At 42.2% G+C, this 26,306-nt stretch overlaps 1 protein-coding gene across 3 annotated transcripts in view; it reads right to left on the bottom strand.

Annotated features, from left to right (window-relative positions):
• The window catches only part of epha4b (eph receptor A4b), an 85,491-nt gene extending 63,064 nt beyond the window's left edge, over positions 1-22,427 (bottom strand). For all 3 annotated transcript variants that reach the window (XM_034137476.1, XM_034137477.1, XM_034137478.1), the window contains exons 1-4: positions 22,264-22,427; positions 7,260-7,324; positions 1,790-1,990; positions 119-226 (exon numbers count right to left, since the gene is read on the bottom strand). In XM_034137476.1, the coding sequence (XP_033993367.1) occupies positions 119-226; positions 1,790-1,990; positions 7,260-7,324; positions 22,264-22,381 (492 nt within the window). In that variant the 5' untranslated portion in view covers positions 22,382-22,427. The remainder of the gene's footprint in view (positions 1-118; positions 227-1,789; positions 1,991-7,259; positions 7,325-22,263) is intronic.
• Positions 22,428-26,306: the final 3,879 nt, after the last annotated feature.

The following is a 26,306-nucleotide window of genomic DNA, read 5'->3' as shown; positions in this document are numbered from 1 at the left end:
TTCGCTTTTGAAGAAGTTCTACAAGAAAAACATCAGCATATTTTAGTGGTAGCTACAAGGTAATTTGTTAGTCTTTATTTGTGTGAGTGTGTGTGTGTGCGTGTGTGTGCATCCATACCTGTGTAAAACTCTCATCTGCAGCAATAGTATCGATCTTGACATACTGGCTTTCCTTGATGAACCACAGGTTGGCATTGTTGGACTCATAGTAGTACATGTTGAATGTCTGCAAAACAAACCACGATCCCCTTTTAAACTCTAGAAATCCAACTTATCAGACTAAACAGAAAAACACCCAGTAAAACAGGACGGATTACATTACATGTCACTTGTTAGAGGCTTTTATCCAAAGCGACTGCAGTGGGGTTTGAACCTGTGACCCCCTGATCCCAACACCAACGCACAACCCACTGCGCCACACGCCTCCCATAAAAGTGAAAAGTCCATCCATTGTGAAATGTTAACAAGACTCGCATAGCTCTCCAGCTATTCTTCTGCTTCTCTTCAAGTCTCAGACCATCTGTCTCACAGACCAGTCAGCAACACTGTCTGCAGTTTCATCAAAGTGCAGCTCTGCACTGTCTCATATTATCTCCACTACTCATTCTGGAGATGTAATGAGAGTAAAAAGGGTGCAGAGGGCAGACAAAGTAAAGAGAAATGAATACAGAAGAGCAGCGATATCAGGCTGATATGACTGAGCGGGGGACAGTAAAAAAAGATATATTACAAGTTCAAATATATACGAGGAGCCACAAATGAAGCCTCTGGAGCGTCGTTTTATTCAGCAGCTTTCTCTCACCATTCTTTTCCCGCCTGTCGCCTATTTATGTATTTATTCATTGGCCATTAAAGTGAATCATCTATGTGTTTGTGAGAATAGAATGGAAAAGATTGAAAAATAAAATCATGGAAATACTTAAGATGCACTCTTTGCTGCTCTGCACAGTACAATGTACAGAATACATATTGATTTCATAATAAGGAATTACATGACACAAAAAACTACCACATATACGGCTTACACTTGTATATGTGATGATTTACTATAAAACAATGCCTAATACTGAAATCATTCAATATGGACTCCAACTGATTAAGTGTTTTTTTCATAAGTATTAATAACTGGCTTCATGCACTTCACAACAAAAAGGTCATTTCTAGTGCGTTTCTGCTTCTCATAAATGTTTATTTGCTGTGTCGAGTTTCTAGATAATTTCCTCGGTTAAATGGAAGCGGAAAAAGCCATACTGCATAATTTTATTGGACAAAATATGAAGATCAGACAGGTTTAATTGAAAACGCAGAGAAGTGTTATTGAAGTTAATTAGCTGATTTAGTTGATTAGCTAAGCACGCTCAACAAAGTGCCTGCTGCGTGGGCTGTAGGGTCCAATTTGTAATTAAACAATATTCATCACAAATACAATATGTATCTACTGAGTGAGTTAGAGATGAGAAGGTTCTACGGTTAGGAGCACTTCATAGTCAGAGACGATATTTGAAGCTTATTTGTAGAGACAAACCCCAGATTTTAAACATATCCAATACCTCCAAATCAAATGTCTTATTTTTCACTTGCTTCCCTATACTGTGTGTGTGTGTGTGTGTGTGTGTGTGTGTGTGTGTGTGTGTGTGTGTGTGTGTGTGTGTGTGTGTGTGTGTGTGTGTGTGTGTGTGTGTGTGTGTGTGTGTGTGTGTGTGTGTGTGTGGTGTGTGTGTGTGTGTGGTGTGTGTGTGTGTGTGTGGTGTGTGTGTGTGTGTGTGTGTGTGTGTGAAGGGATCCTCACCTCCTTGCAGGTACCAGGGACCCCGGGCAGGCTGTTACAGTCCCTCAGGGTGAACTTGATCTCGATGTGGACGCGCTGCGCTCCCTCGCGGCTGATGTGGCGTGTCCTCAGCCAGTTGTTCTGGTTGGCCTCCATGACGTTGCACACCTGGTACGTCCTCATCGGCGTGTTCCTCTCATCCATCACACTGATCTCCTCCCACTGAGGATAGATAAAAGGAGGTTTAGGGAGGAGAAAAATGGGTCTAGAAGATGGAAGATATGCCTCTCTACTGTAGATTACATTACATTTCATATTTGTCAGAAGACACTTTTTTAGATGGAGTTCAAAGGAAGAAATTGGATTAAAGGTCACTTATTACTTTCATGTATTTTATACATAAACATGTGTCCCCTCTGTGAAAAGAGACTCTGAAAGTTTCAGGAAAAAAGATTTGCTCACTTTTTGTCCTGATCCATTTATATAAAAACCTGTCTGGAAATGAGCTGATCAGATTTTGGCCACTTTATGATGTCATAATGTTTAGCCATTAGCCAACCCCCCCCCCCACCTTATCACCTGAATCTCCTCCTAGAGCACTGTTGGTTTCTTTTTAACCAAATATCTCTCAGAGGGGCGTGGGGAGGGGCTCCTTATTTTCATCTAAAGTAACAGACACAGAATCAGCACTTTTGAAACAGGGCTGAAACAGAGGGGATTATGGGATGCTACAATTCATGATCTGTTTGGTATTTCAGCCAAACACTTCAGAGACATGTTTTGTATATATCTGAGACCTATCATATATTGATGAAAAACAGTATAATAGGGGACCTTTAAGGGAAAAAGAAAGAAGAGGGAAGAGAGGTGAAGGAAAGAGTGGTAGAGGGAGAGAGGAAAAGAAGAGGTGAATGTTTGTGGAGTGTTGGCATTAATGGGACAATCCCTTCAACTATAACATTTCAAATCAAGAGTCAGCTCAACAACAGCACCACTCGCCTGTGAGATGGTCTTATTTCATCGCCCGTCAATGGACAAAGGGGATCCCAGTCCAGCAGTATGCTTATGGGAAACTGGGCCCAAGTTCAATGAAGTGTGGTTTCAGTGCAAACTGACGCTAAGCCTGCTTATTCTATTTTCATGTCTGAGTGAATATGAGTGATGATGTGTGTCAAGATGACTGAAGGACTGTCTTTGTTCATGCTGCACATGTGCATAGAGAGAGCGTGTTTTTCTAAAGTGAATGCGTGATTTAGCGCTTAAGAGGTAGGAGTGTGTGTGTGAGAGACACATGGAGAGAAAGAGGCAGCGAGAAGGAGTAGGTAGGACAGAGCTACTTTGTCTCCCGTCATCTACCACCATCTGTTTCCACTTCTGACTAAGGCAGTAATTGAGAACACTTCTCGCATGAGCAGGAAAACATTTCTATCTACGCACACATATATACCATTCCACACAAAGAAAAAAGAAAATGTCTATTCCTTAAAGAAAAATGAAAATAAACCAATGTGGTTTCAGTGTCTCAAGATATCTGATCCATTCAAGGGGAAACTAACTTGATTTTCCTAGACACACACCCCGGCAACCCCCCCACACACACACACACTGGATGAGTCTGAGTTTGTGGTTAGGGATGAGAGGACCACCATCTTTGTTCTGAGCTCCTGTCATCATCTTTAGACTGAACCTCTAAGCTCCAGAGTGATGAGCACATATCGCCTTACAGTAGTCCAGGCATGTAAACAAAGACACTGATACATACGTACAGGCATGACACACTCTCACATGTGCACACACACTTGCCTACACCAAGACCCACGGGGCTAACTACCTGTCATCCCTAACGTGTTCCTAAATCAAATGAAAGTCGAACGGTAGATGACCTGAGTGAAGAGAGAGTAATAAATAAAGAAAAGAGAGAAGACAGGCCAATAAAAAGCCGCAAAAAAAGGCTTAGAGAAACTTTAAAAAAGGAAGTCCCAGCTAAGGTTGGTTTCTTGAGGTTAATCTGATGTGACGGCCCAACAACCCGGCAAAAGCGTGACGCATTTCACCTCAGAGTCCTGAGCGCTAAAACAGATCCACATAAAAAAACACACACATTCTCACATAGTCCCACACACTCAGATGCTTTTAATCCCCACAGCCTCCGCTGAAACGTCTACTGTGTATGACTTGGAGCTAGAACAAAAACCGGCTCTCTCTTGATCCCGACCCAACAGTCCTTCAACTGCAGAAACAGAGAGAAGGACGAGTCGAGGGGAGAAGAGGCAGAAGAGTGTTTAAGCTGCTGCAGTTAGCAGACACATATTTCTCTGACAGTTAGTTTAGAGTTTGGAGATTACAAATATAAAGGAATGTATCACTGGAGTCTTGCTCGACATTATGTGCTGAGAGCGCTCGATTCAATTAAAAGGACAAAACAAGAAACGAGGGAGAAAAATAAAGAAAGCGGGGAGAGAGAGGAATGAATGCTGGTAAATTACAGGCGCGCCTGGCAGCTAAATAGACCCATCTGTGCAGAGCTGAGACCAGTCGGACATCACAGGACGGTCGCACACACCCCCGCACACACACACAAAGCTGAGTCCCCAGGGAGTGGTGATTAAAGCATTTATGGGAATAGTCATTGAGGGATAAAGAGGGCTTTATGATGTCTTTGTTTATTTCTTTGTAAGCAGAGTTTGGAGTGGCTGGATTACTGCCACTTCCTGGTGAGCGACTGATTTCCCTAGTTGGCGAGTCTGTTCATTGTCACATTTGCCTGGTGTAAAGCACAGGTGTGTTTATGAACATAAAAACAACCTGCCTGCCCCCATATGTGTTAATGATACAGCAGCAGAGGTGGAAAAGGACCCTAAACTGAACTGGGAAAATGTTTGGATAGGCTGAAGAGTTTAAGCTCCCTTTCTTTCTTACTATAAACACATATGAAGGGAAAACTGTTGCCTGTGTTGGTTCAGTCTGAACACAGAAATTAACATTCAGAATGAAACCCTCCCCCACGAAAGCTCACCTCGGCCAATTAGCACCGAGAACGCTTGATTGCTTTGAAGTGAAGCAAAGACGTCGGATCGGGGTTTAAATTCAACCATTCCCCAGCTTAACATTATATCCCTCGCTCTGCAGTCCTCTGATGGGTACACCTAGTTGGGTGTAATTGGCCCCCAAACTCTGCAACTAGCTCTGGTTGAGTGAGGAGGGGGGATGATGGAGGTAACAGAGATGGAAGAAATAAGAAGGGGATGGGGGAAATGAGGGCTGGGGAGCGTCTGGGGGAGTAGAGATGCTGTGGGGCCCCTCCATTTTCAAACATCATTAAGACATATCTGTTTTGTGTCCCTCACAAGGAACACCCCTGCCTGGTGACAGAAGTGGGCCGCCCCACGCAGTCTCAGGCACATCCTGCCCTGCACGGCTTGGATTAAGCGTGACCTGCAGGGGTCAAGTGTGGTTTTGGACTAATTCAGGCAGACAGTGGTCTCAGATTGGTGGGAATTGCTTCTCGTAAAGACCAATCTTCAGGTTTAAAGGTCAAAGGTCGACTAGATAATCCTTCTGTTATGAAACATAAGACCTTCTCACAGCCCTGGCACTTTTCTTCTCTCAGTCAGTCACTCTCCCATCACCTTCTCCATTCTCTTGTCCTTAACATCAGACCCCTTTCTAGCAATACATCATGACCATATATATGTGAGACATAAGAATAATAACATTTAGCAACATTACTTTTGCCAACAGCCTATTCTAGACCTTAAGAGCCTCAACAACAAAAAATAATAATTTTAAAACTAGTTTGACAGAATTCCTTTTCCTCCCTTTTGTTGGTTTATTTGTGCGGCTTCAGATGTACAGGCTTTGTCTAGCTTAACTCGAAAATACATTTTTATTTTATGGCAAAGTCATAGCTAAATGACAACCTAGGATGCTATTTTGGGAAGCAGAAGCATCGTGCGATTTAATTTTCTGTCTTTTTCACTAACAATGACTAACCAGAAAAAAGGGGAGGATTATGTTTATCTAGGAGGAAGATAACGTTGCATTCATGAGCCGCGAGGCAGAATAAGAAAACCATGAAAGCAAAGACGTTACCAGCTTTAACCAATTTACAAATGTCTTTGGCAGCTGATATTGCTTGATCCTGGCCCCAAAGTAAAGAAACACTTGTTTTTACAATGCCTCAGTCCATGCAGTGTTATCTCTGATCTATTTGTCATATTTATTTGACAGCGGGGTTGTGTGTATGCCCATAGAGCCTGTTTCCTCTCAGTTTCTGTAAACATTCAGAGCGGAGATGCCAGATCCCCTACCATGTTGACAGCTCATGAAAGAAGATATACAAGACGGAGGTTATTATTTATATTTTATACTTTCCAGCCAACACATTTCTTTGAGGGCAAACTAACAACACATGTGCTTTTCAGGGGCCATGATTAAGCCACCCCAAACTGAACCATATTTTCAATAAAAGTAACTTGTGTACTCTTTTCACAGATGGAACGCATTCAGTCCTTCTATAAGAACCTCTGTTAAAAAAGAGTAACAGCCACAAACAACCACAATATGGCCACACAATGAGAGCATTTCAATAAAGTGAACTTGAAACCCTTGATAGCTTGAGAAAGCTCTGCTCACTTTAGCTGCCTCTGCTGCGCACAACCATGAAACTGCGTGTGGCATCCTGCGATTTAACACACTGACGCTGAATAGTGCAGAGGAAGTGCGACACAAGGGGAAATATAACTAATTCAGCGCCATTCAACATCTCCTGCGCTAGAGTGACATACAGAACCCACTCTTTATTCAATACACTTCCGTTGTGTTCTTCCTCTCCTCTGATTTCTCTCTTGTCATTTTCTGATGCATGGTGGCTGCACTCCAGACTCCCTTGGTCCCTATACCTGAAAAAGGCTAGTTACATAAGCCCACACACACATGCAGATAACACCGACATGTACACGACATCTCCTCTTACGTAAGAATATTTACCCCTCCACCCCGTCTCTTAACTCCATCCCAAAAAATCGCAACCCGTAACAAATGGAGGCTTCAGTGCCACAGCGTTTTCAGCGCAGCGGAAATAATTTGTAAATTCCCCCTGCAGACTCCCGATTTAGCAAGAGCGCTGAAGAACCCAATGCTCCCTAAAACACACACTCCAGTGCTGCTGCTGCTGCTAGCTTTGAGTCTTTGCTCCTTCACTGAAAAATGAAACATGTCAACACAACCCGCTAGTTGTGATCTGATTTGTACTTTTGATGCCAGCTCTGACAAAAAGAGACGATGACTTTGTGTGTGTGTGTGTGTGTGTGTGTGTGTGTGTGTGTGTGTGTGTGTGTGTGTGTGTGTGTGTGTGTGTGTGTGTGTGTGTGTGTGTGTGTGTGTGTGTGTGTGTGTGTGTGTGTGTGTGTGTGTGTGTGTGTGTGTGTGTGTGTGTGTGTGTGTGTGTGTGTGTGTGTGTGTGTGTGTGTGTGTGCGTGCATTTACTCACCCCTTCATTTGGGTAAGCCTCCCAGCCCAGGTCGGCCAAGGCTGACATAGAGTCCAGTAACGTAACTGCAAGAACAAGAACAAAAAAGAGCATAAACATACACATACTGCAGATGCATTTCATTGCTAAATCCCCACTTCCTTAAACAATGTTTTTCCCGCATACAGTTTAAAGATGTCTTAACACATACATCAAAACCTTCCATATAAAAAATCCATGACTTTTATTCATGTTTTATACAAGGTCGCCTTTTGTTGTAGCAGTGGAATCACAAGGCAGTGGTAAACCTATCATTTCAATTTGAAGACTACTGTGGTTGTACTGCAGCTGTTATGGTTCAAGGGGACACAAAGTCAGTCAGTGTGACAGCATCTAGACAGAGGCATATTTTAAAGTTGCATTTACATTTTGGATATTTTAATGATACGCCACAAAAAAGCTCTCGTTTGAATATGGAAGCAGTTGCGTTGTAGGCTTGCGAAATGGCGGTAAAACTGAGTGAGTGTGTTTAAAGGAGAGAAAAGGCTGCGGTCCAGCTGTTACAATAGATCGTGTGGAAGGTTTTTTTTTGCCATTCATTTGCCTTGCTGTTCATGTGTTTTATCAGTAAATTACAAATTCAAACTTTTTTTTCAAAACATTGTATTTGTCTTAAAACTCATCACCCTTTGGAACAAAGAAGCAGGCACACGTGGTGGTTTGCACAAATCCATGCCTCCAGTTATATATAATAGTGGTCAGAAGTTCTTTATCAATGTTGAATCTTTAGCTATATACAGCAGGAGGGATTTTATTTAATTGAAACATTAAACATGTCACTGTTTAACAGAAATTGAAGTATTGAAATCCAGTGTGAATGCCTAAATCCCAACCTATCACCATCGCTGTTATACATCACATTGCCTTTCATCACATGTAATGGTAGACATTGCTGAGATTCTGGCAACCCAAATACAATAGAGGTGAATTACTTCTGTTTTAGTTACAATGTTTGATATTGGTACCTTGAGTATCTGCTGATTTGAAACCCATCACACACCCTCTTTCTTCCTCCTAAACAACAAAGCTGTTGATACCACATTTGTTTTGATGCACTTTGCTTGACCTATCCATCTGAAAAACATCTTACTCAAACAGTGAAACAAATATTCTACTCCCCTAAAGGAATACAGATAAGACCACAACCTATGACTCAGTTTGCAATACTTCTTTACTCTTGACTCCATGTAATCTTTTCCTCCATGACAGCTGACTTTTTCCTTTTTCCGAAAGAATAAAAACTCATTCCTGGGAAACCCACAGACCTTTCTGTGAATGCTGCTCTTACAACGCTATCGAAGAAATAATCCATATAAAAAACTGTGGATTACCCAGACATTGTTTCTGGAGATGGTTATCTCAAGAGCTCAGCCCATGAAGCTGAAACTATCTCCACGACAGGATATCACTACAGATACGTGAAGAAATATATCAGGTGAACCAACCCTTTCAACAAGGATCCGATTTAGTGGTTTAACTTTCATAATGCAGTAAAAATATGTTGTTGAGTATCAGTGTCATCAAGGACAAAGTTCCTCAATAGTACATTTCCACAGTCTGTGTGTGTGATCTCTGTGTGACAGGAGGAAGTGGAGGGAGGAAGCAGGGAGGTGAGAGAAAAGTAAAGAGGGGAAGGTGGCAGGTTGAGCAGCGGGAGGCATAATGAAAACCTGCTCAGCTTCTGGAGCACAGTTCTCCACCTGTGTGTGTGTCACTTGTTAGTGTGTGTGTGCGGTTTTTAAGGCTTGGCTCAGTCAGGCTCTAATCAAGCCTTCATCACCGCTGACCATTAATATTTAATCAGCTTCCATCTGCAGAGACTGCTGCTTCACTCTTTCTTCTCTCTCATTGTGGCTCTTTCAGGTTAACCTCCCTCCATTGAAATCTTTGAACCTCTGCTTTCAATCCACAGATCCGAGATCAGACGGGTGAATCGCTGACCTGACGCAATTTAAACCGACTGCATCACTTTAAAGCAGCGCACTTCTGTATTCCCTCCAATTCTTATAAGCAATGACCTGGAAAAAAACGATTTCAAAGTAAAAAAGAAAACAGTATGCAAATTAGCCTAATCACTCAATTGAAGAGGTTTGAAAGTGCCTGTTTACAAGCCCCTCTGTGTATCCATACTGCCTGTAGGTGTAACAAAGGGACTGTCAAATTGGTCCAACCGCCTTTTTTCCTATCTTTCCCCCTCTTTCTCTTCCTCTCGCACCCATGCTGTTCATCAGCCCTCACTGAATCCCAGTCGTTCCCTTCAGCTCAGCACACCATGACAGCAGGGAGGCATGTCATGCTGTATGAGTGTGTGTGTGTGTGTGTGTGTGTGTGTGTGTGTGTGTGTGTGTGTGTGTGTGTGTGTGTGTGTGTGTGTGTGTGTGTGTGTGTGTGTGTGTGTGTGTGTGTGTGTGTGTGTGTGTGTGTGTGTGTGTGTGTGTGTGAGTGCACGTAACAACAGTGTCTGCGTGAGAAAACGGATACAGAAAAAATAGTGCATGCAGTATAATGAAACAGAGAGGCTGCACAGTGTAGCGCAGGTGTGAGAGGGAGTGAGGGAGATACTAGGGGAGGTGCTGAGCAGATACAGGTCAGAGGCAGCCTCCAGCCCATGTGTGTATTCAGACTGAGACTAAAAATCGTTTGGACTGCTTTGCTCAGTTTATGGGCATTTGAGTGGCGTACTGCAATTAGACATAATAGGATAATAATATGTGGTTTCAGGATCCAAAAGAGAGGCTCACACACATTCTCACACAGACACACTCAGAGATGATCAACAGGGATTGTGGAATTTACACACATACTCTCAGCCGTACCAATTATTCTCCATGACTCACTTACTGCAATACATTTTGCTATGTTTCCCAGAAAGAATAACTGAGTGGAACATGATTAAAAGGTTGGTTCACTCAAGATGGTATGATGGTACCATCTTGCTGATGGTATTTTGTGTGCTTAAAATAATTAAAAATTCAATTTAAATGCAGTTTTAGAGTGTCAGAAACTATTTTCTGGTTGTATGGGAACTTGGAACTAGTTGTTCTCAATTAAAATAAAATAATCTGTGGAATATCCCATTGAGTAAAGATGTGCATTTTGTACTTTGTTGTGTTTGCTCTAAAACTGTTGTATTCACTGAAAACTGCCAGTTTACTGTTCAGACTTTGGCTGTTAGCTATCTACCTACGTATGAACCAATTTTCAGATAGAACTCAAGTTTTCTTTGTCGTTTTCCTCTAGTCTGTTTCCTTTTCCCTCTTTTATCTGACTTTTTGTTTAATAAATCATGGGAATAAGTGCACATTTGTTAACTCCTGATGTCCTTGACTTAAGAAATGTTGTCAACCAACAATAATACGATTGTGTTGAATAATCGATTAGTTTATATAAGGGACGGATCTGTAAAACTAAGTTTCACCATTAAGAATAATTCAAAAGTACCACTATTCGTCTTTACCAGACAATACGCAATAATGTGTTTAGGTGTCTTTAGGTTATCTTTTTGCTAATCGGCTGCTTTATAAAGTGTTAACGACCTTCTCACCTAACTTGGTGCGAAAGCAGATACGAGTATTCCCCAGGAGGTAGAGCTCTCTGAGACGTCTCAAAAACTAGGAAAGTAAAACCAAAAGTATCTGCTAGAAAAACAAATGTTACCCTTCAAGACACTTTGTGTGTCTGGAGTCACTCATCATGTAGAAACATTCCTTAAGGTCTAGTCAAGTGTGTTACAGACGCCATTACATATTCCACAAGCATTTTGCCGCCCACTGGGAAAACACTCACATACATAAACCTACACATCAACACTTTTCCTCATCTCCTCACACCTCCTGTCAATACCACTTATCCCTAGTAATCAATGACTGGACTCATCAATTATGTATCAGCTATAGCTTCCTGTCTGCTGACATGGCATATAGTCAATGTATTTGCGTGTGTGTGAAACGGTGTTTGTTTGTGTCGATGATGACGGGAAAACAGAGGAATTATGAAGATGTGTAGTGTTCTTCCCCCAAACAAAAACAAAGCCACACCTCTTATCTATCTGTCTATCCATCTCTAAACACCCCCCATCTGTGTGCCTCTCTCTCTTCTCTTTCTCCAGGGAACTGGCTAAATTGTGTGTGTGTGAAATATAAGCCTCGGCCAGGCCTGCTTTGGCTCAGAATAAAAACATCAAGCTCATCAGTCAGTCATTCAGGCCAGGCTAATGTTGGATTTTATGACCAGTATCTCTTTATCTCACACACACACACACACACACACACACACACACACACACACACACACACACACACACACACACAAACACACAGGAAGCTCCTGGTTGAAGAGCTGATAAACATGTCATATCATACCCACAGCGGAGCACCTTCTAAATTTGAGCACTCAGTGACAACACGAAAACATTTTTACTCAGCCTTTCCATGTAAGAAAAACCTTCCCCACAAACCTAAGAGGAGTTCATTTGCAAAAACAGATTAAAGCCATTCTTAAAATGAATAAACCAACATTACTTTTATTGATATTCCCTTAAGTGCGCAATAAAAAAGAACTTGATTCAGAAAAATAATTAAAAACGAAGATATTTTTCGGATTAACTTTTTATTATCACTCAAGGACACACACACACACACACACACACACACACACACACACACACACACACACACACACACACACACACACACACACACACACATCTGAGTGTTCCCAGATCCATGCACATCCACATGTGTCCTGATTTCTGTTAGAGTTGTTCGATTGCACAAAGACATGCTGTCTTATTGATTCTCAGCACCAAACTGTGAGGTTTACATTCTGGGAGTGAAAGATGATGAGGGAGGGGGGGGGGGGGGGGGGGTGGACATCTGTAAATTCCTTTACAAATGCCGTAAAAAATGAGTACTCAGAATCGTGTGCAGAAACCCCAAACATTATGGCACTCTCTTTGTCTCCTTCAGTGTCTCTCTATTTCTCCTTTCACTCGTGTTTCCTCCCATTTGGGACTCTCTCTCCCTCTCGTTCTCTTTCTCCCACTTCTCTTTCTTTCTCCATCTCTGTTTGTTTATGTCTCTCTGCCTTTCTCTCTCTGGTCTGTCTCCACTTCTTCAGCTGGGCTGCAAGAAGCTGTGATCCACCTGCCAAGAATCAAACGGCGCTGCCAACAGCCAGACTGGAGCACAAAGACACCAGGATGCTTCTACACACACACACTCACTCACACACTGAGTCACACACATTAGGAGGGTGCCAGTGGCACAAAGAGAAAGACTGCTCAATAAGACCACCACGCAGACTCAATATAGAGTACAATATGTGACTACATAATGAGTTCATAAGATCTCTTCAGCTCAGTAAAAAGGATATTACATTGGTAGATGTTATATATAACGAAGGGGGAAGGGGGGGGATTGCTGACACGACACTCCACATGCTGATGCTACGTGTATAAGCCTCATTGTTTTTTCTTCATCAGCTTAAAGCATTTTCACCCAGGTTTAATGTCCCCACACATCCCAAAAGTTGTTTTCCTGCTGCAAGAAAATGCTGACATGTACAGTTCACAGCAATCAAGGTGTTCCTGTGGCAGAACATCTTCTGGTAATAGAAAGAGAAGGGATACATTGAGAGAATAAGCAAATGAGATTCGCTGATCCCTTCTGTTAATAGAAAATATTCCGAAATATATACTACTGTATTGCAGAAGTTATGGGTGATATATAAATACGTATATGTTTTTGGTATAACGTCGTTTTTAATCCGATTCTTGTTATTCATGTTAAGCCTTACAATACATTCAGTACATTTTCTTGATTTCTCTTTTTTTTATATCATTTGGAAATACACCTTAGAGTTAGATGAGAGGATCAATACCACTCGTGCCTGTTCACTGAATATTAGACTATTGCCTTTAAATATATTTCACCCTGTATCAAGGTTTTATACTAAAATAATCTAACCAGCTTCTAATCTCACCCTATGTTTTCCGAAATGTTAAACAAATAAAACAAGAAATTCAGCAGAAATACATCATCGCTAAGATTCAAATCCATTCTTCAAGACAACCTCATAAAATGGCAATAAAATGGAAGATAAAATACACAGTAGCGTTTCAACTCAAATACATGCTCCAGTACATAAAGGCTTTTCAGTTTGCTCCACATACCGAGATAATTTACTGTACCCAAATACACCCAGATGCAAGAAATAAATAAAACAGTAATACAACTGCACACAAGTACACACACACATGCACCCAATATCTCAGTATTGGAGCCGCCGCACACACACCCCTTCCCCTGCCTCCACTCCGCCAGAGAGCAGGATGAAGGAGTGGGAAGAGTTGAGCTCTGAACTTTAGGAACAAACTGGCATCGCAGCTAGACTGCAGTTCCTCTCTCTGCTGTCTTTTCATCAGTCATCTCTCCACTCATCCACAAACCACCAGAGGCACTCAATCAGTCCTCGTTCTCTTAGTTTTTCTCTCTACTTCTGTGCGCTCATCCTTCATGGCACTTCATTGAAGCTGTGTGTTCCTTCCTATCCTTGAACTGAATGCATGCATTACGTCAGGTGAACTATCTTGCACCTGGCATTTATGTTTAAGGAAAAGGCCTCTCAATTGGCAATAGGGGACGTTCAAAAATGGCACTTGACAACATTTTGACATTTGTATAGGTTTCTTTTTTCATCCTCTTTGTCAAATGTGTTTTAACATAGACATCTGAGGTATGTTTCACTCATAATTGAACATTTTGAATTACTCATCATATAAATGTTCCTTTAAGCCTATAGTTCAAAAATGTGTTATCCAATCCAGTCCAATCCAACTTTATTTATATAGCCTATTTAAAAACAACAGTTGACCAAAGTGTTGTACACCAATAAATATATAAAAAGCAGCATAAATACATTTAGACAAAACCGATAGGACAAAAAGAACAATGTAAAAGCACAAGACAATAAAACCATACTTATAGCCACAGACGGAAAAACTCATACACGATGTAAAAACATTTGTATTGTTATGTCAACAATCCTTTATTTTGAGCTCCTTTCATTGGTTTTCTGTGCAGTTAGTTTCACATGCATGCGTCAAGTTGCCATTAAAAAGTGAGAGATTTTAAAGCAAAACTGCTATGAATTGTATTCACGCTTTAATATGTGTGTTTTCCCTAAAGCGGGCATATCCCAATGTAATTTCCTTATTTCAGTGAGTGATGTTGGCAGGATGATGGGATCTAGCATGGTTTAGGAGAGAAAATGTTATTCTTATTTGAGTATGATAGCTTTCTGCAAACTGAATGTGTCTATGAATAATTCAAGGTATTTAAATTAAATTCTAATCCTAATTCTTCTTTGATTCAGTTCAATTACCCCAGCTTTCTAACTTCCCATTCTGCTCAGAGGAATGTAATGTTGATCCTCCACACTTCGACAAACACAGAATGAAATTGGGTTGAACAGATGATTACACAGTAGCCTATAGCTTTACAAATGAGTGATAGACAGGAGCAGATCACTGAAGGTAAAAAGTGATTCTGTGAAACTACAATCAAATTCAATTAGCTTTTACATGCATGGCTAAATAGTGGTTGGGTGTGTAATAATGAGTTAATTGAAAAGTGAATCAAAGCATAATCAAAGTAACAATAATAATTATTTACATTTAAATTGCACACGCTCCTAAACGTGTGACTGGATTGACTGATTTGATAATAATTTGCTTCAACATAAAACCATTTATAAATTAGCTTGATTTCAAGATTTATTTATTTCAACTATAACAATATCAAATCTATATGACAATCTTTATTGTTAAATAGCCATATCTGTAATTTATCATTTCAACGGGATACTTGAATACACACACTCCATTCCAAGGTGGCGGTGCCTTTAATTAATCACATGGATGTAAATCTAGGCCGATGTTTTTCCTTTCTTTTTTATCAGATAGGATAGGACAGCCACAGTTAGACAGGAAGGGGGTGAAGAGGGGATGACATGCTTCCTTTTTATTAATACATTCTCCTTGTTAAACTCATACAAGGAGGAATCTTATTTACATAGCAAAGCAAAACTTTTGCAGGAAAATAAAACGAGACAGGAAGATGCACCTACATTATTTATCAAAAGCTCTTACTGTATGTTTAAACTGTGAGGTTGGATTTGATAAACCGGCAGAAATTAAACACAGCTACAGTAACCCAACTTCAGGTAAGATAAGTCAAGATAACCACCATTCCTTTCCTCACTGCAATCACACAGATGGGAATAAACGGGATGTTAAGAAGCTCTTTTTCAAGGCAGCTGCTTTAGTGAAGTGATTTCTAAAAGGAATGTGCATGGTTTATTGAAAACCTCCTCCAAAGCCTTGAAGAAGGAAGAAAAAACCCTGGCAACCCAAAAAGGCAGATGGCGCGCAAAGCTAAAAATGTTGGTTAATATTCATGTATGGGATGAACTGTACCTCGTTGAGATTGCATTTTTGGATCTCCCTCCCCCTTCCACTATGGCAGCCAGTACATTCGCCTACTCCGCTATTTCACGTCCACTGGCAGCACTAGCAGAACAGAAAAGATGCCATTCTGACAAACTATGACAGGAGCACTGCCCTAGTTTGTTGCTTGAAGAGGCTCTAGTGTGTGTGTGTGTGTGTGTGTGTGTGTGTGTGTGTGTGTGTGTGTGTGTGTGTGTGTGTGTGTGTGTGTGTGTGTGTGTGTGTGTGTGTGTGTGTGTGTGTGTGTGTGTGTGTGTGTGTGTGTGTGTGTGTGTGTGTGTGTGTGTGTTTGTCTGTATGTGCATGCTGGTTGAACGCTTACTGTGTTGAACTGTGACACCCAGTCAGCTCCAGACACTTGTTTTTTTTAATAAGCCTCTTCCACCAGTATGCCAACAACTCATCAAGGGCAAAGAGCAACAAAACATCCACATACACACAACCATGAGTGTGCGCACACATGGGCACACAAACCAAAGACCTTGAAAAATCAGTAGCTTGCAGAACAAACCACGGACACATACGCCTCCACACATGAGCCTACGCACAAGCTCAAACCGTGACGCATCCCTCCATTCATTTAAAAAACTAAATTAAAATAGCTTATGCAGAGTGAATGAGCGGTGATAGATAAAGCTTTTTACACAGAGTAATAACAATAACGTTGTCTTTCTCTATAAATTCTTGCATGTGTTTCTCCCTTTTTGTCTTTTTCTTGACCTTTTTGGGGCTCTTGTAGTCCTTATGACATTCCTCCTGATAGGACAGGAACAAACACACACACACACACACACACACACACACACATACACACAGCTGTCACACAGTGGTTGGTCACAGGAGGGTAAATTGGCTCAGAATCACACAAGTGAGCCACAGCAGTGGAAAATGTGCCATATAAATGTGTGCTTATACAGGTTGCTACTGTTTGTTGACACTCATATGCCATACGCACACACCCCTGCAGTAATTGTCTCTCCTGCAACTTGTCTGTCTGCCCTGCTGCCTCTGTCAAGTCAAAGCTAAACCAATTTGCACCCTCGTCGACATCAAGCAGTAAACAACGAGGCAGAACAAGCATAACTAGCAAAACACTGAAGCTAAAGGAGATAAGTGGCGGATGTGCTGCAGGGAAATTCAGCAGGGAATTATTCCAGAAAAACATCCCTAACCATCAAAGAAACATTTTGAAGCTTGACCCTGTTTGACCACACAATATCAATGCATCAAAAGCTTTAGCTCTTCTTGTGTCTCAAGACAAATGTCCACAACACAGGACTACAAATCAGCAATCGGGGTCATAAAAACAACAAGAAGACAAGCAAATAAGATAAGCATTTCATGACTTGCAAGAAGCCTTCTGAGAAGCTATAGAAATACTACCTTTGTCAACGAAGGCTATTTCAATTATTTGAACTGAGGGACTGTACGCACGTTGACATAGAATAAGCCCATTTGAACAATTTCAAGAATGCGCTGATTAAATATGTATACAAATGTTTTTCGAGAGGAATCTATATAGATATTTTCTGGCAGTTAAATTCTAGTTTCCAAGTCCTTAGGTATTTTACTCTCGTAAAACACTGCTGTTCATCAGCAGAGGGAAAGGTTGAAGCGCTGGTCAGCAAACACACCATTGCTACGGCTGACCCAAATCCTCGGCTGTTTGTTTGCAAAGCTGCCTAATGCAGGCTTTCAGAGCCACGGCACGAGCCAAGCCTGCAGAGCAAACAAGACGGGAAAAACAGAAAGAGAGGGAGAGGTATGGAAACAACCAAATTCAATTTTGACAAATGAAAGGTCAGGACAGGGGGTGCTGGGATAGGGGCGGGTAGAAAGTGGTCAAGGCCCACTGATCAGTGATTTGAGCAGCAGTTAAGGGCTTGTTCAGAGGGGGAGGGGGTCAACAGATGTGGCGGGGGCCCACTTATTCCCAAACATGACTACAGCCATCACACTGGGGGAAGGCTTCCTTTGACATTAATGAACTGTGCATCCGACTGGAATCATTCAAGCTTAAAACCTGTTCAACTTCAGGACTAGCTGTTAAAGGCACACACATGTTCACCTCACTGATGGGAACTGAAAGAATGTGTTGCTGTTTTCTTTATCAACTTGTATCAATTAAATAATATGCACATCACTTAAAAGCAACACATACTTTTAAGTGATGAGTTAACTCAATAAAGCATGCAACACAGTATAAAAAAGTCATAAACATATTTATTCTATGGCTGTGCTGAAGTTCATTAGCTACTGTAAAGTTGTGTTTGAATGAGTTCACATCATTAAAAGAACTAAATGTATGCTTATGCATACCAATAAACATAGTCCAGAGGCTTTTCTATTATTTTTAAACAGGCACAGTCTGCATATCATCTCCTTGTTTAATGTGTGCAAAAGCCCCACTGTAAAAAGTGACTATTTGTGGCTTTATGGGGGGCAGTGACTTCCTGTAAACCCCCATAAAACCGTGAATGCTTGTTTTAGTCTCCGGCTATTGCACAGATTAAAAAGATATAACCTTTGTAAGATTTTAAAGTTCTTGTAGGCAAATGTATTTTTACACTTTTACGCAGCCTGCTAGCTATTTCCCTTGTTTCCAGGCTTTATGTCAAGCTTAGCCAGCTGCTGACTGCAGCTTCATGTTTAACAGACGTGACGTAGAAATTGATCTACTCTGTAGGAAAGTGAATACACGTGTTCAATGGTTTATCCTTTAAAAAGAGAAAAGAGAATCATCTTAATAAAAACGTATTCAGAAACCACTGGCTACACTCAAACAAAACACAAAGGCTCTGTGGTTGATCAATAGGATAAATGTGTGTGTTATTTAGCTTTTTGATTAACTACCTCACTTTCTTTGTTCTTTTTTCGTCCTTATTGTTATCACACAGATTCTCTCCTGTGGATTTGTCTGTATAATTTCAGCCTCCCTCCATCTTTTGCTCTCCCTCACACACACACACACACACACACACACACACACACACACACACACACACACACACACACACACACACACACACACACACACACACACACACACACACACACACACACACACACACACACACACACACACACACACACACACACACACACACACTGAATCCATGAGGTGAAGCCCTCACAGCAGAATCCTTCTGTGTCACTGAGCTGTATTTATAACCCCATCTATCACCCAGCCCCGGAAATTCATGACACTATTCTCTGGACCAAGACCACCAAACTGCCCCCTAGCCGTACATTACGATAGGAAGCGTGTATGTGGGCGTGCATGTGCACATACATCTATCAGGTATGGGCCTGTGTGAAGCAGATAAAGGAGCTCCACCCCATTACAGAATACATTACGTACAGTGGCTCTTCAACTGTTTTCACCTCTACTGGAGACCAAAGAGGGGGAATTGAAGAAGAAAAAGATAAAGAAAAGAAGAGATGGAGGCCACTAGGGAGAAAAGGGAACATATGAAACAAGGGGATTAAAGGTGGAGGAGGAGGAGGAGTAGAGGAGGTGGACGGGAAAATCATGAGTGTGCTCGTGCTTGCTGTCTATCTCCGGTGCTCTCTGATGAGAGCAGAGATCTATATCCTCTTCTGTCCAAGGTCATGGTTGTTACATGGGACCATAGCAATCTCCCAGACCCACACACACAGTGGAATTATGGCTCTGCCGATAACTACAAGCAACCATTATAGATTAAAGCAATTAAACCAGAGGAGACCTTTGACCCAACATTATACCACAGTCAGGATCTTGTGTGAATCATACGAAGAGGGCATGCTTTACATATGCTTGCCTCTGCACTAACTGCTCACCCTCATGTTAACCTTACAAAGCAATACAGCATCCCCCACCCCCCCAGCACCCTGAGGGCAATCCAATAAAAAGCTTCAATTGTACTGTAGTTCCGAGACCAATTACAGATTACATCAAACCCCAAGACTATAACATAAAACCACAGATGAGTCACTTCTTTCCCATATTTAGTTGTTTTTCCCTTCCCGTTCTGCCATCTCTTGATTATTAATTCAATGATGTATCCACTCACATGCTGTCACTCATCTACCTTCATTAGCATACTCTATTACACAGTGGAAGAAAGCACAGGGCTGAGGGCTCCCAGTCATACTCCGATGTTTTCTAGGATTGAGGGGGTTTATTTATAGAAAGAGAGGGGAGATACAAAAATAGAAATAGTCTGCCCCCCTTCCTCCAAGAAGCTGCACAAGGAGGAGGGTGCAAAAAAGGGAGGTGTAGGTGCAAAGAAATGACAAAAGGGGAGAAGATACTCCGTGTTGGAAAGGATACAGAGAGGAACTAAAGATGGGATGAAGACAGCGGGACCTAAACAAACCATGGGACCACTGAGCATCCACCCTGCTGTTACATCAGTATGCCCTCAGGGTTCAGACAGAGGGTGTGTTGGGCTCCCTCTGCTGGTGCACAAAACTCATCCACTCCTCTTCCTCCTTTTTTCTGGTGGTAACAAAGACCTTCAGAGCACGCTCTTCATCAAGACAACTTCTGAATGATCACTTTTCCTCTACATCTCAACCCCTAATTCGAGCAGGTTCAAACAATTCTATCAATTCTGGCAGGTCCATCCTCAGAAGAACGGAGTTTCGTGGAAATGCCAACAATGTTAGAGCAGATCAATAGCTCTGTTTGTAAACTTAGCTTGTTGACAGCTTAACACGATTTGCCCTATCAGAGGGGCTGTGTTCTTAATCGAGCCTTGAGAGGTCTGTCTCTTCTTTTATGACAGCCTTGCGTCTACTCGACAGACTCAGAGGGAAGATTTCCTGGAATAACACCGACTATACCGAGATACGTGGGTGGAGAATATGCACACTCGTAGACAAACGCAAGGTGTGCACACACACATACACACACACACACAGGCAAAAGGAAGAGACATCCCCGTGCAGTTGCAGGATAACGGGAAGGCCGAAAAGGTTATCGTAGGGCACAGAAAGGCGGACAAAAATGGCTTCATTAGATTACTTTCCGCTCTGGGCACATACATGCACACATCCTCTACATATACACACAAACAATACTTATACTGTAGGTGCCCTTTAGGACAGTAGTCTAAAACAGTAGGACCAGAGGCAGGTAATCGCAAACAGATGTGGACTGGCAGTGTTTATCTGAGCAATCTGACTGGTCACTCACTTTAACAATTCTCAGGTAGGACACACACATAGCTGTTAATCTATATCAACAGGAGTTTCCTTTTCATTCCAATTGGTTTCATCATTCATGCTCATTTCAATGAATATGTCAACAGTGTTAGTGTCTCCTTCGTGTGCATTGTCTCCTGCTGTTAAAACACATCTCCACTCTCCCTGTACCCTCCAGAGCCTTTGTTCTGTGTGAACTCCACGGGGCTGTGACATACATTCAGCTCATACTGTTAAAGTGAGACAGACACAGGAGATCCCATCCAACCTCAGCCTGCCATTGTGTGCATGAGTTTAAGGCGAATTATTTGAGTGTTTAACCTAAGCCAGACTGTTTATGTGTGTGTGAGTAGGGGGGGGGGGAACTGAGAAACTAGAGCTTTGTTGAGCAACAGAGAAGGAATGACTGAAGCTTTGGGGAATCCTAAATGAAATGATTCACAGAATGAAAATAATCTCACAGCTGTATCATAAACTGTCTGAAAGCCTGCCAGCGAAAACAACACACACACTTCTGATTTTGTCCAAACAACCTACCATCTGCTTTTATAAACACATCATTGTGAAAACAACTTGTGCAAACCGGTCTGTTCTGACCTCCCTTTAGTTCAACTTCCCATTAAACAAGCCAGCTACCATGTTTCCGCCCAGCAAGCAGTCAGGAGTAGTTAGTGAGTAAATGCATTGGCTAATTTCAGGCCAAGCATCGATGTTAATACAATAACTGAGAGAGGCTCAGCAGCAGCGTGTGACAAATGTAATGTAATTGCTGCTCCTCATTTGCAGACTGAGGGCTACAGCAGGAGGGGGAAAAAACATGTAGCCTATCAGTGCTTTATAATGAAGATATCTATAATTAAAATGGATTTTGGCAGATATGTCAATGTTGTTTTGGCGTAATCCTTCTAAGTTAGGCTACTTTAATGCAAGACACATAGTTCCAGAGATGAATACAAATGTGAAGAAGCTCTCCCGATGTCAGAAAGTGAAATGTCTTCATCAGCCCTCTCTATCTTCAGCATGGCAGGGTTGCCTTGTGTGTATATATCATACAAATTTTATGTCAGTATGCTCGGAAAAGAAAAACGTGACGAACAGTTTTCCCCCTCTCTCTCCCTCTCTCCGCTTTTCTTTATACATGATTCATAACCGAGCCGAGCACTTAACGGGAGTCTCCGCCGCTCTTACCCGGGCAAGTGGAACCGCGGGAAGGGGCTCCCCATCCGCCGACACACGCAGCAAACAACCCGTGTCAACTCCCTCACTCACCTTCATTCTCCGGGTAATTCCTTAAGGCTCGGCACGGCGACAACGCGTGAAAAAGAAGAAGCAGGGAGGACAGGAGGGGAAGGGATGGATAGATCCACAGGACGCGTGCTGGTGCCATTTTTCAGGCTGCGCTGCGCCCTCGCTGCATCCCTGTTAGCGGTGTAGAGTCGGTGAGCGCAGCCTTGCGATTGAGGAGAGAGGGAGAGAGAGAGAGAAAGAGAGAGAAAGAGAGAGAGAGAGAGAGAGAGCAGGGGAGAGGGCAGGAGGGGAGAGTGAGAGGAGGAGACGCTGGGAAGGAGGGTCTACAACCAGCCGAGTCCTGTCAATCAGCCGCCTGGCTCCTGGGTTGTATGGAAGGCCTTTGGAGACTCCTCACACTAGGAAACACTGTATACAATAATCCATCTGAACTGGTGATTTAGCCATGATATGGCAGTTTTAATATGTATCGAATTTATCTTCTTACCAAACATGATGAAGACTCAAGGACATAATCACCTTTTTGTAATCTCTTCAAGGCCAGAGTGTGCTTCAAACGTATAAATCACTGTACATGTTAAAGCAAAACCAAACCATGTATTGGGATCAGATGGTTACAATTATGTTTTTTCTGAAATGTCATTGCTTTGCCATTTGTTATTATTTTAAGGAAATGCTTAAAGGTAAAATAAATATGTTTTTTTTGCACAGCTGTATTCTATGTTCTACCCATTTACAGTAGATCAAAGAGTGACAGCTGTGCATCCCATCCCCCTTTCAGGACCAATAAAAGGGATTATCACTGAGAATGAGAAGTACATTTAGTCATGGTTTCTATTGTTAGTATAGGAAGCAATCACTTTCATGAACTGAAATTTTATTAACTTGTATTTAATTCATATCCAACACACACAAAAAATGACTTAGGTGAGATAGTCATTTTAAATGCCCATTTCGTAAAGTGAGGTTTGAGGGATTCAACCACATATTTAGAAAAATAAACAACATCTCATTACTGATCCCGAGTTTTTGGGTTCTTCAGAATTGTCTGGGCAGAAACAGGATAAACACTCCCATCTCACTTTAGAAATACTGTCAATTATTTTGATAAGCGACATGGTCACATGGCAATTACTGGATTAGTGTCAGCTCCGGCTTGCCTCTCTCTGTCTTTGCCCAGTTGTTGATATGGTTCCTGCAGATGCTACAGGCAGTAGACAACTCTGACATGCACAACAGCTTCCAATCAAACTCTTTATGGAGATTTATTCTGCCTACATGACATGTTTTGACTGCAGTATAGGCGTCAGGAATGTGTGTGAATCCTGCTGTTGGTATCAAGCAGACTGTCTTTAAACATGAATAAATAAACCGTGTATGAAATGTGCAAGGAAGAGCTGAGAGTGTGCAAGATCAAGCTTTCAATCTTCATCTTCTTTAACACTTCCTACTGGCAGAGATCGTGTAGCGAAACCTCTGACACGAGGAGACGCCTATAAAAGGGACATGTCACCTTGCTCCGTGTGTGTGTCCATACATGGAGTGTTGTACTTATCATCCCTCCTGTTTCAGCTTCTCCACCTGCCTTGACCAATTCTATCACATGTAAGTTGAGGTCCACTCAACATTTGAGATGGTCATGGAAGCAACACTTCATGAAGAAAAAGGGATGCTAAAAAAAACACAGCTATGGCTCAGTCAACGCATACCAACACATATTAAGCTCTCTAATTAACATATACATTTTATTTATCTGTAAAAAACATGAAATATTTTTAACTTTATTTGCTAGACTATTTCGTAGTTGGGTGCATTTCGGTGTGTGGTTTTGACTATAAATTGGGTGTAATTAGAACCTATTTTCATATCTAATTTAGCATTTTGCTGTGAATGCTCGGCACCGCTGAAAGAATGAGGTAAAGAGATCCCATAGGATACCTGATCTGCTGGGATGTTTTCCCTGCAGCTCGCAAGCAAATGTGATGTAACCCCGCCGAGATTTATGAAAGGATCATGACCACAATTATATTTACCACGAGTAACGTTCTTCTATCACGCTTGTGTCCCAAATGAGGCTCCTGAAAGAGCTATAAAACTGCCAAACATACCCTGATTTATGCTGAAATTCTGTTTTACCCCCTCCCGGCCATGTGCGTTGCTGTGAAAGTGTGTGTCGGCTTCTGTGTTTTTTTCCCTGTGTGTGTGTGAAGCAGCCACCTCCACAGATTTGTTAAGGGTCCAATTATGATGATGATTTGTTCCCTGCAATGGCTTTACTTGGATGACCTAATTTCCTCATTGAGTGTGGGGAGAAGAAAGAAAAAAATACTAGTCCTTTCTTCTCCTCCCTACTCATTCCTCCTTTTCCTTTCTTCTTCTCCTCGTCCTTCTTCTTCTTCTGCTGCCATGACTCTGCATTCATCCTCACGGTGACAAAACGTTGCTGTCATGCATTCCAACGTGACGTGGCCCCTTAAACCCTTGTCGCTGCCTCTACCACACACTGACACATGCATGCACCCAAAACACGCACATCCTGCATGCCTCCTGGATCTCGCTCTGCTTTTGCACAATGACATTTCAAGGCTGCACACTCGCCCACAAACACGCGCAGTGACAATTCACTGTCAGAGCTGAGCGACAGTAGCCTCTAACAAACGTTTGAAAAGTGTCATGTGCTTCCTTACTCTCTTTCACACTTTACTATCTGCTTCTTGCACAGCTCACTCTATTCACTTTAGCTTACAGAGTTTATTTCCACAAGGAAGCGCTGATCTTTTCCCAGCTCTTTCGTTCATTTTGAAAAGAGTTCTTCTTTCATTGGTTTTCCCTCCTCCTCGACCTCTGGATTCTCACCCTTCACCCTGCTCAGCCCTGGAAGGATCAGCCATTCACTTTATCTATCTTGGCCAGTTAACCAGCCACCCTACTCATCTCTCTCTTTCTCCCATAAATGATTCATCTCCTTTAAAGAAAATAAGAGTGTTACAAAGTGGAGATGATTTCTTGGATCCTGCAGCGTAGTAGGAGTGTGTGCAAGAGTGTGTGCTGCATGCATGTGCCATTGGGGGTGATTGCTTGTTTGACAAGGGGCAGAGGTGATGACAGGGTCGTCTGCCTTGCCAGTAACTCCCCCCGTAGTCACCACACTCTATATACACACACACCCTTAGCCCTATTCAAAGCCACTCACTCATGTGGTAATGTCTCTATTGTGACAGCCTGAACGCTCTATGGGCAACAGCTTGGTGCTGGCATTTGGGCAGAGGAATTAGTGAGTATATGAGCATGTGCGCGACTTTGTGTGTGTGCCTGTGTCTGGCTCATCCTCTGTGGAATCTGAACTATCTAGAGACAGAAAACTTTGAAACCTTGGCTCCAGACCGAGCAGAGGGGCAGGACTGAAGATGGGAAGCAGAGAAAGTTTCAGGCAGGAAGATTAAAGGACAAGTCTGCGCACTCACATCATTCCACTTCACTCTACTCTCACTTTCCTACCGTCTCAGTTAAGCAGGCAGAGCGATTCGTCATGTCAGAGAACCCTGGTGCTGCCATACAACAAAAGGTGAAAGGGAGTGTGGGAAAGGGCTGATGCACAAAGCACTCCCTGCCCCCGTCTGTCTCTCTGTCTCAACTGCATACGTAGGCCGAGAGACCCTTCAGCATCCCCCCACCCTGAAGTCCTCAAGGCCCCCCATTCCATCAGCAGCAAGCTTGAAATTTGAACTTTGGCCACCAATCCTAAACTGCATGAGCTCATAGTTAGTGCAAAAAAAAAAATCTCGACATCAGATCTCTGGAGCTCTAAGATAAACCCTTTAGCTCAGTCCCAACAGCCATTCAGCCAGAGATAGAGGGAGGGAGAGAGATATAAAAAAAAACTTCTATTCAGGGAGAAAATTCTGCCAGTCTCTGCCAGCTGTACCCACAAAAAGAGACCAGAAACGAGTGGGAGGATCTCCTTGAGACAGATACCAGCTATAGACAGAGAGGCAAACAAACACATAACAAGGCTGAGAGAGGAGGATATTCACACTGTTCCAACTGTCTCCTCATCTGGGCCC

Source organism: Trematomus bernacchii, unplaced genomic scaffold (assembly GCF_902827165.1).
Source record: "Trematomus bernacchii unplaced genomic scaffold, fTreBer1.1, whole genome shotgun sequence".
In the NCBI taxonomy this organism is placed as follows: Eukaryota; Metazoa; Chordata; class Actinopteri; order Perciformes; family Nototheniidae; genus Trematomus; species Trematomus bernacchii.
Note: the sequence above shows the minus strand (reverse complement) of the source record. Positions and strands in the feature narration are given on the sequence as shown.